The sequence below is a fragment of the Photinus pyralis genome, unplaced genomic scaffold, assembly GCF_008802855.1.
Source record: "Photinus pyralis isolate 1611_PpyrPB1 unplaced genomic scaffold, Ppyr1.3 Ppyr1.4_LG5, whole genome shotgun sequence".
Classification (NCBI taxonomy): domain Eukaryota; kingdom Metazoa; phylum Arthropoda; class Insecta; order Coleoptera; family Lampyridae; genus Photinus; species Photinus pyralis.
The window spans coordinates 1,584,481-1,601,230 of record NW_022170596.1 but is presented as its reverse complement, the minus strand read 5'-3'; the positions used below and the strand labels follow the sequence as shown (position 1 = coordinate 1,601,230).

General features: G+C 35.1%; 1 protein-coding gene across 4 annotated transcripts in view; it reads left to right on the top strand.

Annotated features, from left to right (window-relative positions):
* LOC116170356 (transcription factor GATA-4-like) overlaps positions 1 to 10,751 on the top strand; it is a 94,634-nt gene extending 83,883 nt beyond the window's left edge. For 3 of the 4 annotated variants that reach the window (XM_031486687.1, XM_031486685.1, XM_031486688.1), the window contains 4 exons: positions 8,652 to 8,827; positions 9,463 to 9,627; positions 9,676 to 9,811; positions 9,863 to 10,751. In XM_031486687.1, coding sequence (XP_031342547.1) covers positions 8,652 to 8,827; positions 9,463 to 9,627; positions 9,676 to 9,811; positions 9,863 to 10,161 — 776 coding nt within the window. In that variant the 3' untranslated portion in view covers positions 10,162 to 10,751. Of the gene's footprint in view, positions 1 to 8,651; positions 8,828 to 9,030; positions 9,150 to 9,462; positions 9,628 to 9,675; positions 9,812 to 9,862 lie in introns of all 4 variants that reach the window. The other variant, XM_031486686.1, reaches the window with a different exon arrangement.
* The last annotated feature ends 5,999 nt before the right edge of the window (positions 10,752 to 16,750 follow it).

The following is a 16,750-nucleotide window of genomic DNA, read 5'->3' as shown; positions in this document are numbered from 1 at the left end:
TAAAAAATGTCCTATTTTCAACACTAATAGGGCATCTCTGTAATTGTTAGTGCTAAAAAAAATAATAATATGTGCTCTTTTTGAATCAAATTTAAAGTCGTAAAATCAAATTTTAAAAATTTTCGTTCGCTGGAAAATTAAAGAAATGTTAATTTCAGAATGGCCCTCATATATTTTCCTAGTTAAAAGTGGAGCAGGAAAATGTTTTCTACGTTTCTTTATAATTATTGTTGGATAATCTGCCGTTTACAGAATAAGGGCACGTTTACCGGACCTTATCTCATTTCTTTAAATGGAACACCCTATATATTTTAATAAAAAATGATGAACATATTAAATTTTCTGATGTTCAAAGATATAACACACTATAGATAATACGAAGTGATTCGAAAAAATATAACAAAAAATTGTAAAGGGTTAATTAATAGGTCCTTCTCAAGTGCCTAATCAGACTTCGTCTAGATTAAAATTTTGTGCACCCCTATTTAGGATTGATGTAAAAATGTTAGAAAAATGTTACATTCAAAATCGTTATAGTTTCTTGGAGGGTTTCGGATACGTTAATTTAATATTGCGAAATTGTGTTGGAAAATTTCTTAATTTAATTTAATTTTTACATTAATTTTGCAAGCCTGGAACAGAAGCAAAGTTAAAAATCTATTATGCGGGAACGAAACACATCGTAAATCTGAAATGATGTGAAACATAACGAAACATGGAAATGTTGACCGTTAGTAAAATTAATGTCGTCATATTTCACTTGACATGTGGAACTGTTGCATGTGGAACAAATAGCTCGGGCATTTTTTTTTGGGGCGCCAGAATTTCTACGTTTCCAAATCGTTTGTTTTTAATCCCCTCACGTCAAAACCGCAAAAGTTATGCGGCCCCCTTTTTCGTTATATATATGTTAAGTACCTTCCAGCATTCGACAATTTGTGTGGTTCGACGAGTGATCGAAAGCAGAAAGGGGGCGTGAACCCATGGGATTTATTTCGTGTATCTTTTACAAGTGCAGAAGTGAGCCTGATGGCAATTTTTTCTCTGCATTTTTAAGTGGTAACATGTGTCGTCGTGCGCGGCGAAAAAAATTCCGTCATCTCCTCGGGGGTATCTACCGGCGCGCGATGGTTAACAACAACAGAATTTTATCGGGGACGATAATAATTTGAACTTTAATATTAATAATAGCGCCACGAAATCTTATTTTTGTAGCGGGATTAATCCGGTTATCGAAAAAATACTGATTAAGAAGTCTGTCTCCGATACCAACCCTGACCTGCACTTCACAGATTGATTCTTCTTTTTTCTTAATTTTTTCGATGTAACAAATAAGTCGTGGACCACACGCAGTTTATGATAATTATTTCCAATAAAAGTTCACCCTTAGCTATGGACGGTCATATTTTGGGTCTAGATAAGGTGAATCCCTTTTTTAGTTTGAGCAGAATGGTGCTCCTTACCATAGGTTTGCAGACAGTTTACTACATAATCAATTCTTACTTTAGAAAAAAATCGGTTATATATTCTTAAAAATAGATGGCGTTAATGAGATTCCTTTGAATTTGCAAAATGATAAAAACCAAAAATCTACATAACTCGAATTATCTCAATTTTTTGTGAACGTGGCCGCATCATTTTTTTTTAGAAGAATCTGAAATTTAGGTTTTCATGAAAGCTGCCAAACGTGCAAAAATCCAGAATTAAAAACTGTAAGCTTTTACAGTTTTTTTCTCGAGATTCGCATTTTTATTGTTAATAAAGTGATAAATTCAAAATTTAAATTTAAAATTCGCAAGAAATGCTGGTATTTTGTAAATGCAACATTCTGTATATCTTAACGTCATTTGTTTTTCATTCTTTTTCATTGATGAATTTTTTTTCATTTTAGCCATGAAAACCTTATTTTTATACTGTTTTAAATAGTAGGTCATGGATTCATGGAGATTCTGTTTTGTTTATTGTATCCATGGTAATTATACAGCTGCAATTAATGCCATAAAAAAATGTTATTCTTTTTGAATGTACAGGGTGTCCCATTTAAGAGCACACACTAGACTATCGAATAGAGAAATAAAATAGTGGTAGTTCCATATGAAAAACAATAATTATGGCACTTTCAAATATGAAAACTTTACAATTTTTTGTGAACACCCTGTATCTTGAAATTCATCTTTCTTAATACGAAAGTGTTTCCTTTTATTCAGATTAACATTATTGGTCAAATGTATTTCTTAACTTTAAAACTAACTAAAATCAAAGTGGGGCTGGAGAGAATTATTCGGAAAAAATTAATTAATTGGTTAAAATTGACAAAAAAACCAAATAGTGAATAGGTTTCCATGCAGAGGTTAAAGAGGCATTTAATGCACTTCCTTCAGATATTAGAAAAATTAAAAATAAAAATAAATTTAAAGCTGCACTTAAAAACTACCTAATGGACCAATGTTTTTACAAGGCAACTGACATGTACATGTGATAGAATATGTGATATAATATTTATATTTTGTTCTTTTGTAATTTTTATGTATATGTGTGTTTTTTACCAAACTTTCATTGTGACCATGTCTATATGTCAATAACGTTGATCAGAGACAATAAATTATTATTATTATTATTATTATAAAAAAATCGATTCAGCTAAAAATATACAGGGTGTTCCATTCAATAAAATAAGCTATGTATTGACACCGTAAAATTGCGACACCCTGTACCTTCAAAAATAATGTTTGTAGATGCGCAACGATCTATAGTTGACATTTGCACAAAAGGTTTTTTGATATTTTTACCAGGTATGAACTAAGAAAGACCGACGCACTGTTGCAGAACCCTGTATATGTATTATATACCAAGTGATTTAATTTTTAGGTGGCTAATCGGTGTTCACCTTGAGGATGACCTTGATTTATCCTGGTTGTAGACTAAAGCTGCAGGTTCGTAAATTAGGGTAAAAAAAGGCAGTGTATAACTTCCCTTTTTTTTACCAAAAATCGACTGCACCAAAATTTCTCGGGAAAAAACTTTTTCTTATTAATTTGGGTGCGTAGAATCCAAAACGATTCGTACTTTTTCGATTAGACGTCTCAATCAAAAGTTATGGGCAAAAAACCAATTTAAACAAACAATTCAAAGGGTTGTAACTTTTGAACTAGTAGCCCGATCTTGGAACTGTTTCAAATTATGGATTCTACATGCCACATTCTATAAGAAAATATTTTTTTCCGGTCGATCTGAGACAATTTTTTTTTCGGGGCAAAAAAAGGCAGTGTATAACCTTCCTTTTTTTACCAAAAATCGACTGCACGAAAATTTCTCGGGAAAACACTTTTTCTTATTAATTTTGGGACGTAGAATCCAAAACAATTCGTACTTTTTCGATTAGGCTTCTCAATCAAAAGTTATAGACTAGAAACCAATTTCGAAAGAAAATTAAAAGGGCTGTAACTTTTGATCTAGTAGCCCGATCTTGGAACTGTTTGAAATTATGGATTCTACATGCCACATTTTATACGAAAATATTTTTTTCCGTTCGATCTGAGAAAATTTTTTTTTCGGGGCAAAAAAAAGGCAGTGGATAACCTTCCTTTTTTTACCAAAAATCGACTGCACCAAAATTTCTCGGGAAAACACTTTCTTATCAATTTTGGGGCGTAGAATCCAAAACAATTCGTACCCCTTCCTGAGCTTTTTACACTGTTTCAAGGTTCTCTGGATCCGTTTTACAATTTTCTAGGCCCTTTCAAAGCTTCATAGGTCATTTTAGAGTTAGTTTTTAGAAAAGGACAAACGAATCTCTCTTTTCCTGTAGAGTATCCTAACACTAAACGTTTCGGGGGAGCAACGTAGCACCGGGGGGTCTGGGGGGTATGGAATGCTCCCCAGCAGTGTTCTCAGCAAAGGAGGGCTCGAAAAGACTTTCTCTATTTCCCCTAACAACCTCATGTTAGCTTTTGAGTAAAGGTACTGAAATCTTTGTATGCTGGGGGATATCTATATCCCCCAGACCCCCCGGTACGGCATGTCCATTAACCTAGCAGAGCAAGGTCAGCAGAACACAATTAAACATTGCATAATTAGGTGCTAATTAGGTACTAATTAAGTGCCCTATTCCCAATTAAATGCTACTTTTTTTAAAATTATTACATGTTCTGCCAGGTTCATATGAACTCAGCTGAGCACTACCTAAAAAAACCAAGAAAATGAAAAGTGAACTAACTATAATTAGGTGCTAATTAGATACTAATAAAGTGTCTTATTCCCGAATTAAATGCTCCTTTTTTTTAAATTATGTTCATAATTTAAAAAAAAAGTAGCATTTAATTCCGGGATATGGCACTTAATTAGCACCTAATTATACAGGGTGGTGACTTGCGTAACGCATCATAGGGATTTCAATGTAAAATTCATAACATGCGATTATTGGCTCCCCAAATTATTTTAGAGTAAAAATGTATTAAGGTTTTTTGTAGGAAAAAATTTTTTACGTCAATCAACCCTATTAGTTTTCAATTTTTTGCATAATAAAGACGGAAAATTGGAAAATAAAACCCCCATCTTTTTCAATAATCTGCGATGCCATGGAATTTTCCAAAACAAAAAGATATCCAGTTATCAATTAGCAGCAGTTCGAAATGGCTTTTATGATCGACTTGGTTACTGTCTTGCAGTTAATGGTGACTTATTCGAACATTTATTGTAAATTGTTATATTAGGAAACCGTTTTTAGTAATTTGGTCTTTCTTTATGTTGAATTCGCTGTTCTAAATATAATACTTTTTGATAGAATTTGATTTGTTTTATAGCGGACATTCCATGGCATGACGGATATTGGCGTAGTTTTTGTATTATAAAATTCCATGGCATCACAGATTATTGAAAAAGATGGGGGTTTTATTTTCCAATTTTCCGTCTTTATTATGCAAAAAATTGAAAACTAATAGGGTTGATTGACGTAAAAAATTTTTTCCTACAAAAAACCTTAATACATTTTTGCTCTAAAATAATTTGGGGAGCCAATAATCGCATGTTATGAATTTTACATTGAAATCCCTATGATGCGTTACGCAAGTCACCACCCTGTATAGTTCACTTTTCATTTTCTTGGCTTTTTGAGGTAGTCCTCTGATGAGTTCATATGCACCTGGCGGAACATGTAATAATTTAAAAAAAAGGAGCATTTAATTCGGGAATAGGGCACTTATTCAGCACCTAATTATAGCTAGTTCACTTTTCATTTTCTTGGGTTTTTGAGGTAGTGTTCTGCTTAATTAGCACTAATTAGCACCTAATTATCCAATATGTTTGATTGTGTTCTGCTGACCTTGCTCTGCTAGGTTCATGGACAAGAGCGTTCATACTCATAATTACTTTTTAGAAAAGGACGGACAAATCTTTTCTGTGGAGTACACTAAATGTATTTGGGGAACTATACAGGGTGTTTTTTTGGGAGCTTTAGTTAAAAGTTTCTGGGAAAGTAAAATAGGTAGGATTTTGAAAATTTGTACTTAGGAGTTACTCTGAAGGCCGAATCGATGTAAAATATTTTCAAAATGGCCGCACTTCCGGAAACACCGGAAGTAGATAGTAACTTCGTTATTTTAAATGGCAACCCCTATTTTTTATTGCATTTTTGGATTCTACGTGAAATTTCAGTTCTTTTGATACCCATATGTCATATCTGCCATTTATGGTTTTTAAGTTATTTTGACTTTAAGAAAAAAAAATGGCGGATGCAGATGGTACCTTGATAATTGATTACTTGAAAAAGGTTATAGTCATGGCAACCCATTTTTATCAGTGCATAGAGAATGAATAGGGCTTTCTTTTACTGTACTTAAAACAAAGTTAAGTTGCGTACAACCGCACCTATGGAGATCCAAATTTAAGAAACTTCAAAGTCTATAAACTCAGTTTTTTTAAATGGAATGACCATGTTCTTAATATTGCATGAGATAGAGAATCGAAATTGGCATATTTTGATATTACATGTTCCTATAGCTATCTTTAACAGTTTCTGATTTATTCCCATTTCATTGAATTGATCTCGGAATTGATGCCATTTTTTTCGCATTTTCTTTTTAGTAGTTGGCCATGATTTTATAACAATCGAATTTTAAACAAATCAAGGAATGGATTCTTTAATACCACTGATTCTAGTTCTAGTCTAAATAATTCATTAATAAATAACTCATTTAATAAGGATATAGGACAGAAAATTTTTGAAAAATCTAAACAGAGTCGTTCAACTGAATTTCTTAAACAACGTATAAGTCTGGAAATTAAGAGAGGTAATGCGATATCTGTTCTAGCAACAATTCCATACCAAAAATGTTTCAACAAAGTTTTTTATATTTTGCATTGAATTTATTTTGTTAATCTTGCATTTGCAATTCAATTCATTTTCTTAAATATTCTCTTGTAGAGCTTTGTATAACTTGTGCTTCAACGGTTTGTAGTGCATTAGGGGTACAAAATTTCAAAAATTCATACAATTTCGTTCTAGTTTTCGAATGAATGTACGGAAAGCACGCGCCGCGATTCTGCCCATTTCACCATAAATAACAATTAAATTCCAAAATAGGTGAAACCACTGCGAGTCATTTTTCGATTTTTGAAAAACTTATGTTAACCTATAACAGTGGGTGATGGATTAGTGTCACTAGATTTGTTTAAAATTCAATTGTTATAGAATCATGGCCGACTACTAAAAAGAAAATCCTAAAAAAATAGTGTCAATTCAATAAAATGGGAATAAGTCAGAAACTGTTAAAGATAGCTATAGGAACATGTATTGTCAAAATATGCCCATTTCGATTCTCTATCTCATGGAATAGTAAGAACATGGTCATTCCATTAAAAAAAACTGAGTTTTTAGTCTTTGAAGTTTCATAAATTTGGATATCCATAGGGGCGGTCGTACGCAACTTAACTTTTTTTTAAGTGCACTAAAAGAAAGCCCTATTCATTCTCTATGCACTGATAAAAATAGGTTGCCATGACTACAACCGTTTGCAAGTAATCAATTATCAAGGTACCATCTGCATCCGCCATTTTTTTTCTTAAAGTCAAAATAACTTAAAAACCATAAATGGTAGATATCGACATATGGGTATCAAAAGAAGTGAAATTTCACGTAGAATCCAAAAAAGCAATAAAAAATAGGGGTTGCCATTTAAAATAACGGAAGTTACTATCTACTTCCGGTGTTTCCGGAAGTGCGGCCATTTTGAAAATATTTTACATCGATTCGGCCTTCAGAGTAACTCCTAAGTACAAATTTTCAAAAACCTACCTATTTTACTTTCCCAGAAACTTTTAACTAAAGCTCCCAAAAAAACACCCTGTATAGCGGGTGGTTGATGGGGTATTAAATACCCCCAGCAAAAGAATACTCGATAATGTCGAACGTTCTCAGAACGCTTTTCGAAAGTTTATAATGGTTTCCAGAGCACTCTATCCGGTATCGTCTTCCCAGGGATGTTTAGGTCCTCTTCAGTTTTTTTCGTAGACTATTTCCAGGCCCTTTTCGGGACGTCTTATCATTTTGACAGGACCTGGAAATATTCGGAAAATGTCACAAGCATCTTGGATAGGAAAGCTCGTCTGGTCCTCTGGTCCTTCCCAGAGTATTCCACGCTCACGTAGACCTGTAAAGGACTAAAAAAACCCAAAAACTACTCCTTTCCGCCAGGTTCAAAGTTCTAGCCCCGTTTAGAGATCTTCATCAGCTTTAGACCCAAAACTTGTGCTTGTGGAAGATAAATTTCACGGTAGGATGAAAGACGGGTCTTTGGTGAAGAAGTTTAGACTATTTAGCAATGTCTTCGGTGGTTCCTTCTTGTGGGCTAAGTGTAGATGGCAAATCAAGGTCCGAGGCCTCCAGAATTAGAATTGCTCTATTATAAACTAAGTCTCAGCTTTGCACTTGCAATATTTTGTGTTGAGACCCGCAATTTCTTTTGTAAGAGAATCTTTAGTGCAAATTAGAATTTCAAGGATTCGTCATTTGATACGCCAGGGAAACTGCTTTTCTTCAAGTAGGACTGCAGCATAATTTTCACACGGGACGCTTCACATTTCGCGGAATTAATAAGCGTAGGTGTTTGATGCAAGTGCCGCCACTTTTTCGGCATTGCACTCCTAAAAATAATAACGCGAATCCGGATGTTTATTTGTAACATTTCGCTCTTAATTGATGGAATGTCCAGATACGGCCACGTGTTCTTCTCGCCTGACTCATTAATTATTCAGCAATGAATGGACTTATTGTTATCGCAATGAGTGGGAAATGTAAATAAAACAAAAGGGCAGTCAGTCAGCGCGAATTTTTTTTGCCACGTCATCGGAAACGAATTAGAAACAGTTTAAGACGTAATCTTTTAGCTATAATGATTTAGAACTGATGGGATAATTAAATTTTCATTAGGAAAACTTGGGTTTCGGAAGATATTTCACAAAGCAGGATGAAATAGAAACGGAAATTGTTACAAACGAGTACGCATAAATAACACCGGATATTTTAAAAGCTTGTTAGCGATAACCACTTAAAAAAATGGGGTTGCACGTAAATTGTTCTTGTAGCAATGGCACACTTCGTTGTTCATGTTCTTTAAATGTATAGAAATAAAAACCAATGTATTATCTAAATGCAGTAGACGGAAGGGCAGCTGAATATTTCACCGAAGGGAGAGAATGTGTGAACTGTGGTGCAATCGATACACCTCTCTGGCGTCGGGACGGCACCGGACATTATCTTTGCAATGCCTGTGGCCTCTACCATAAGATGAATGGCATGAATAGGCCCCTTGTAAAGCAACCACGTCGATTGGTACCTAATTTGATTTTTCAGAAATTTACGTGAAGATCCGGCCAAATTTGTCGCGATCTTCGTGTAAATACGGCTTTTTAGTACTAATTAATATCATTAAAATAATTAAAAAACACCCCGTGACGGGCGACGCTGCTGCATTTATTTACACATTAGTAACGCCGTGTTTTCAATGCATGCTTAACCCTTTTGTTGCGTTCCAGTGGCGGCGGAGCCGGGGCACGGGGGTGTTGTTGGCGATTACTACAAGAGCTACTACCACGGGTATAATGGGGCCACTCGAGGCCCATTACACACCGAGGAAAAATCCAGCCGCCGTTTGGTAGGTTAATGCATTAAAAACATGATCTTTCTATTACCTTTCTCTTAGAGTAAAAAATGTAGTTTTTCTCCCCCCTGTTTTGCTTACGATTTAGCTTTTTTTTTACTTTCTGTACCTATCAAAATTCTTTCAAAATGCGTGCGGTGGCCCCATCATACCCAGGACCGGAGCAGCGCAGGTTTGTTAACAATATCTTCTTACTCTAGGCCGGCCCTGCTCTAGTCTTAGCATGTTACGCTTTAACGCATGTGCAGTTTTCACACACTTCTGTTTTTTTACCCGAACACTCCACTTACACAACTCATACTTCTAGTCTGCTTCACGACGTGTGGGATTAACCTGCACCAACTGCCATACAAGCACCACGTCCCTCTGGAGGCGAAACGCGCTAGGAGAACCGGTCTGTAACGCCTGCGGCTTGTACTTCAAGCTACACGGTGTTAACCGACCTTTAGCCATGAAGAAGGATAGTATTCAGGTAAGCCACACAATTACAAAGTGCGACTGCCTCTAACCCAATCATCAGACTAGGAAACGCAAACCGAAAGGTACGAAGGAAGTGAACGGAAACACCCCAAACCTATCGAACTCTCTTTCGACCTCCTCCCCCAACATCAAGCTGGAACACGGTCTTCCGGGTATAAAAATCGAGCACGGACTAGGTAAGCACCCCCCCACCACCGACGAGCTCTAACCCACCCGCGCCCCCCCAGATAACTACAGCGACATACGCACGATGACCTCAATGAACCACCTCCAACACCCCGCATCGACCAACAGTTACTCGTACAACACGACCCAGAGCCAGAGATTATCACCCTACGGTTCCTCGCAGCCGTCCCCCCAGATGGGCTACTACGACATAATGCCGCAGGCCAGCCCCAGCCCCCCGTCCACCACCTCCCCGAGCCCGAACTCACCACACATCGTCAACAATAACAACAACAATACCAAAGTTATTATCAACGGCGAGCACATGGATCGACCGACCGTCGTATCTCTCTCATCCTAAGTTTGAAGGCGCGCGAGAATCGCGTCGAGTGTGATACACAGCTAGGGCAAAGTTTTTTTGTTTTAAGTTAATGACAAACTTGTTTATACGTAGACACCCTTTTAGTTTTAGAATTTTTTCTTTTTGATTTTTGCAGTTTGTAAAAGTGGACCTTTTTTACAAACTTTTACTAACAAACCAAAGAATAAAGTTTGTGCAAATTCTTTTGTTGGAAAGTGCTTATGTACAAATATTTATGTTTACGTTAAGTTGTATAGGATACGAGTTATTTTTTATACAAAAGAATTGTTTAGGTTATGACGCCTGCGATTTGACTGATTTAATCAAACCCTCCCCCTTCTCTCTCTCTCTATTATCATAGTTGCTGCTAGATTAGAGTGCCTCTATCTAGTGGAGAGTGTCAAATCTAATCATTCTGTAACGTATAGTTTAATGAGTTATTTTTTTTTATTTGTTGTAAAAATTGTTTATAGTGAAAGCAATTATGTTATCAACTGTTAATATTTTATACTAGTTTTAAGTAAATAAGTTTTCTCTATGTTTACAAAACAGTTTGTATCGTTTGATAATAAAATTTAAGTTTAACTGTATACTTAATTAATAAATTGAAATTGTGTCACGTATAACTTTTGAATTTCGCGCGTTAAATCTACAAAGATTACCTTGACGTGACTAGTCAAATTGATGCCATCTCTTTTTCGTTCATGTATTAATATGCGATAGAGAATTAAAAACTAGTAACGTAAAGGTCATCTTTGGTGCAAATGACTAGAAATATGGGATCTAATAGTATTTTTTTAGGTGGGAAGAATACCTGAATAGACCAGAATTTGGACGTATGTACCTACCGATATTTATTATACCGGATGGTTCTTCGCTCTACACTGCCTCGATTTAGTGGTAAATATGTACCTGTATAATATATTTCGGTTGTTTTAGATTTTTAAAATCTTTGGAACCCCGACAACTCTTAGAAGTACTGCATATCAGTAAAACATGGGTATTCTGAACAGCAAGAAATTTTAGAATCATCGGACTGGCGTCTTCAAAGTCTCAATTTTTAGAACGTCTAGAAACCTAAAAAACCTTTAGAGGCTTTCGAACTGTCACTCATTAATGGTACGTTGAACTGTAATGACAAATAAAAGGAAATATCTGCACTAGGGTCTTTTATTTTCACCAAAGCACTTGTACATATCCACCTCAAATTTTTGCTTTTTTCCTATACTCCCCATCCCCCTTCCCCCAATACATATCCATATCACAAGACGACATCAGTCGAAATATCCTTACGGCCTTTTAGAGAATTAGTATTGTAAAGAAATGAATACTGCCACTTGTCAGATACCTTCTTTACCTACTTTCGATATCGACAGCACTCTATGCGTATAGTTATCTCGCTCACACCCAAGCGCACGTATAATGGTCTTCCGCTAATACTCACGGCGGCACACCTATGGCGATGTTGGGCCCCTACGGTTGGTCTGGAAACTTACAATACCCAGGCCCCGGGTTATAGGGCGCCTGACAATACCTATTTACAACAGTCAGAAAAATGACACATTACTGGCGGGGAAATATTGAAGTACGAGGCCCCTTTGGGACATTTCCAAGTCAAGTAATGTCATTTTACTGACGAGTTTTGCATTAAATTTTACACAAAATCGTATTTTAATATAAAATGTCAATTTTTATATAGAATTTTTGATTAATGTCAATCTGTCAGTGATGACCGATGTCATTATAGACAACAGGTACGATCGGAAAAGTGACAGGTTTTGCCGGTCACAGGCGTCAGGAAAAGTAGTCTGCTGTGCCTCTGTGATGGAGACTAAGGTTTCCTGATATAAAGTAGGTTCCATGACGGTTTTGGGTAAAATACAGGGTGTCCATTATGTATGGAATATAGTATACATATCGGTAAATATCGAAAGTATACAAAATTTTTCGATATGAAAGTTGTTTATAGATCGTCTCACGTAAAAAAGGAATCGGGAGAAAGTAGTGTAACCTCCCACTAAGTTTATTGTTCATCTCAATGTCGCTGTGCTTTGAATAAAGATAGGTATAAAACTGGTAATTATTCGGGCCGTTGGAACCACCCACAATAAACTTAGTGGGAGGTTACACTACTTTCTCCCGATTCCTTTTTTACGTGAGACGATCTATAACATTTTATTTCCCATAATAAGGCAGTATATTCAGTTGTTTTTATTTCTGAAAACAAATGATTAACGAAAAACAATTGCATTTTTTTAAATGGCATTGCACCTTTTCATTAGGCCCATTTGAGAGAGATTTTTTTTTGAACAGTCGAAAAAACCAAATGGTTTCTTTTGAACCGTGGTTAGCCGCAACTGTTTCAGCTTGCTAAGTTGATCAGCAACCAATTTTTAACTACGACTTATCCAAGTGAGCGAATTTTACTATTACTGCGCCAGTTGAACGCATTGTGTTTCGCTGAACGTTCTCGAAGGAGTATCGTATTTCAAGGAAAGCATTCGCTTTCAGTTCTTAACGCAGGTGACTTATCTTTTACCGACTTGATGGCGCCCCGATGTCTGGGATACTCGCTAAAAAATCTTAGAAACCATTTAGTACTCATAAATAGTGCTTAACGATTAAGGTTCGTTCTTTCAACACTGTAAATGTTTACTAAAGGTATAACATCCTCTTGGAGGATTTTGAAAAATGTAACTTTGTAAAAGATAAATAAATAATACCTTTACTCTTAAACGGTGATAACCAAAACGTCTTAATGCTATTGAAGATGTATAAAGACACTTTAAGACTTAAAAACTCTTAAAGTCTCGGAACTTACAAACTATGAGCTTCAAGGGGGACTCCTTGGAATGCTCTTGGTGACTATTGAAATTCTTGAAGACTTTCGAACACTTGCAGATTCAGGAAACTTAAAAATTCAAAGGTTTTTACATATTAAAAAAATCTTAGAGACGTTCGGAACGTTTCTTAAGCACTTAGAGGTCCGTAAGGCCCTAAATGGTTTTAAATAAAGGCTTCGGATGTTAAACACTATTAAAGATTCTTGAACGCTCTAGAGGACTAGGTTTTGGAGGGGCTCTAATAACCACCAAAAGGCGGTGGTGAATATTCTTGCAGAGAAAACATTTGGTAACTTTGCTCTTATAGGCCAATAAAATCTCTTAAAAATTCCAAAAGTTTCTTAAACAGTTTTATTTAAAGGTTCTTCAGTTAAATTATTGTTACCAGAAGGTGATTTCATCATTTTGACTTGACTCAATTTTATGGACTAATGACGTTTTGGTGTTAGGTATATCTAAACTTACCGTGTAGGATCGGATAGAAGAATAATCCTACCGCAGAGACACTGCGTGTCGTAAAAGGCGACTAATCAAGTTGCATATGAATCCTTTCATATTCGAGGTAACTGTGAGGCACGCAACTCTCTTCAAAAAAGCTTTTCAATTCTCTTCATGTGCCCCTAAGGCCTCCCTTAATTTAATTTAAGTATCTCTCAAGTTAACGATAAACTCTCCTGAAGCTCTCAACAAATTGTTTTCAAATTTCACCCCAGTTTCCCGCAGATTACCAGTTCCCTTTTCAATTTCTCTTTTAATCCAAGCTTCTGAGTAGCTTCCAAAGTTGTCCTAAAACTCCCAGAATATTTTTCCCAAGGCCTTTCGGAAGTTCGTCTAAAGTTCTTCTTGATTCTTTCTTCAATTTTTCTTTAAGATAAGTTCATTCATGCTCCTCAGATTTCCATCTATTCAATTTCATCTCAAGTTCTTTAATTTTCCCATCATGTATTGCTATAAAATTCTTCCAAGTTTAGTTTGGGGATCCTTACAATCTCCCTTAATAAAGACCTTTAAAGCCTTGACGGTTGCTAAATGTTTTTGAAGACATATACGGATTTTGAAGATGGTGAATAATCCCTAAAAGCTCTTCAATGCGCGTCTTTTAAACACTTTAAAGACATTAAAACGCCCTCAAATCTTCTAGAAGACTTTTTAAATGACTTTAATACCTTAGAAAACCTTTCGTGCTTCCCGAATCCTTTGAAAGATGTTAAATGTAATATTTTTAAAGATCCTTAAATGCATTTTAAAAATTTGTTAATCTTGTAAAGAGCCTTTCAATATATGGATTAGTTTTGGACGTCCCTTCTATATTGAAACTCTGTTAAAACGTATGACTGATTTTTTAAACGCTCTTAGAGATTATTAAAAATAGTGAAAGGCTTCCAGAGCCTATAGTAGCACTTGGAAACGTATAAAAATCTGTTTTTTAGTCTTTCTTGCACTTAAAGAGATTTAAAGCTCGTAATGGATCTTAGACGCTCTTCGTTAAGCTTATTTAAAATAAATAAAGACTCTTCAAGGCCAAAAACGCATTTAAAGGTTTATCCATCAGACAGCGCGGGCGGTGGTGACTAATGATGGCCCTTAAATACTTTTAGAGACCAGTAAAATCAATGTTAAAGCCGTAGAATAAACTCGGAAGAGCTTTTAAAGAGTCTTTTGACTTTTCACAGTTCTCAAGGTTCGTTGAAAAAGGAAGGAGGAGCTCTTGAATATTAAAAAAAAAGCTCTTGGACATTTGCAAACTTTAAGGACTTGTAAAAGCTCTTAAACTTCTTAAAAATTGACTACTCAAAAAAAACGTTGTAGAAATTTCGACATTGGCAACTCTTTACAGACTCATTAATCTTCTTAAGGGTTGCTCAGCTCTTAATGGTTCTTATACACTAAAAGCTATGTAAACAAAAGGCTTTCAAAAGCCTTAAAGATTTTGAATTGCTCTTAGAGATCCCTAAAGTTTGTAAAGGGTCTTCAAGATTCGGATATTAATTCCTTTTTATGAAAAGTTTTTAAAAACTTTTAAAAGGTCTAAAGTGATAAAATAAATCGAGAACCACTAGGAGATTTTTAAAGACTTAAGGAATAGCAAATATTTTTGAAGGGTGGGTTTCACTAATGCTTTCGAAGACGGTCATAAAGATTCCGGATTCTACAAAAAACCCTTTAAGACTCTCAACAATCTCTTTACACTTTAAAATTAAATCTTATTAATAACTTTTATTTTATAGCATAGATTTTACATTGGCATTTTAATAGGCTTGAATGAGTAGGCTAAGTCGCTTTTTAACCGTGATTGGGCATTCTAATGCGTCATTCTTATTTCAAATGGGACGCGGTGCACGAAATAAAATGACGTTCATAACATAATACAATGCTGTTTCTATGGAAACGACCGCGACGGCTGAATCTAAGCTTGCTATTTGTGACGTCTAAAATTTAGTTTTGTATTATAAACGACGATACTAACCATCTAATGAAAGTTATTCGCTCAATGGTTAAAATATCCCTTTATCGTCTTATATAATAAAATCCAAAAGCCTCGAAGTCACTTATAAACGCTTAAAATCTTTGGGGATTCTTATAGACCTTTAGAGCCCCATAGTGATTTTTCAGAACTGTTTAAGACTTTTAAAGACCAGTAAATGTCCTTAGATATCCTTTAAGCTTGTAAGGATTCTTAATGATTCGGATATTAAACACTGCGAAGAATTATTTGAAGCCTTTTATTCAAAATTCTTGTAAATAATACAATTATATAATAATTCATGAAGGCTCTTTAGAGAACAGGCCCCTTAGTAAGACCAAGAAGGGCATTTTAAAAGCTTAAAGTCTTTTAAATACATTTCGCGACTCTTCGGGAAAGGCTTTTATGGAATCTTAAGGACATAAAGCTTTAAGAAGGGTTCAAACAGTTTTTGACTGCTTTTGAATACTTTTAAAGATACGCAAATGCTACTGAAGGCTCTAAAAAATTGAATACTCTACAGAACAGCCTTTAGAAAGGGCACTTTTCGGACATTTTTTCAAACCTTTAAAGACTGTTGAATTTAGTAATTCTTTAGGATTAGCTTTTTCAAGGTTTAAAACAATTCTTAAGAAATTTTAAAGGACCCATAAATACCCTTTAATGAATTTAACGGCTTTTAAATGTCTATTAAGTGCTATTAAATTAAATACTGAATGTTCTGGCAGGCTTTTTAAAGATCACTTTAAATATTCTTAAATGCTCTCAAATTTGTTGAAGGGTTGATAAGGGTTTTAAAGGCACGTTTGCTAAGAGTTTTTTTGGGTTAGATACCAAAGCGTAAATATTTTTACTCCATTCATTATAGGCGATACTGTATACTTTTACCCAACATTTGAATTACCCTTCGGTTCTACATACCCTTTACTTCAGAGATGACCCTGTTCCTGAAGTAGTTCTTTATTTTTTAGGGGTGAATACTATCCTCAATTTTAGAATTTTAGATTTATTAAAGGCTCATAAAAGCTATTAAATTTTGGCGCACTCATAAAAGGTTTTCAAGGCGCATCTTTTGAACACTACTAATGCGTATTAAATACTTTTAAACACCTTCAACGCTTCGAGAAGACTTGAAATGTTTTTAAGACCTTAAGGACTCTTAAAGACTTTCAAGGATTTTAACTGGTTTTTAAACGCTCAAGAGAAAATTGAGATTTTTGGGGCATCAATCTCTTGAAAGGTGCTAGTGGCCCTTAAAAGCTCTTAAAGATTTTTAAAGATC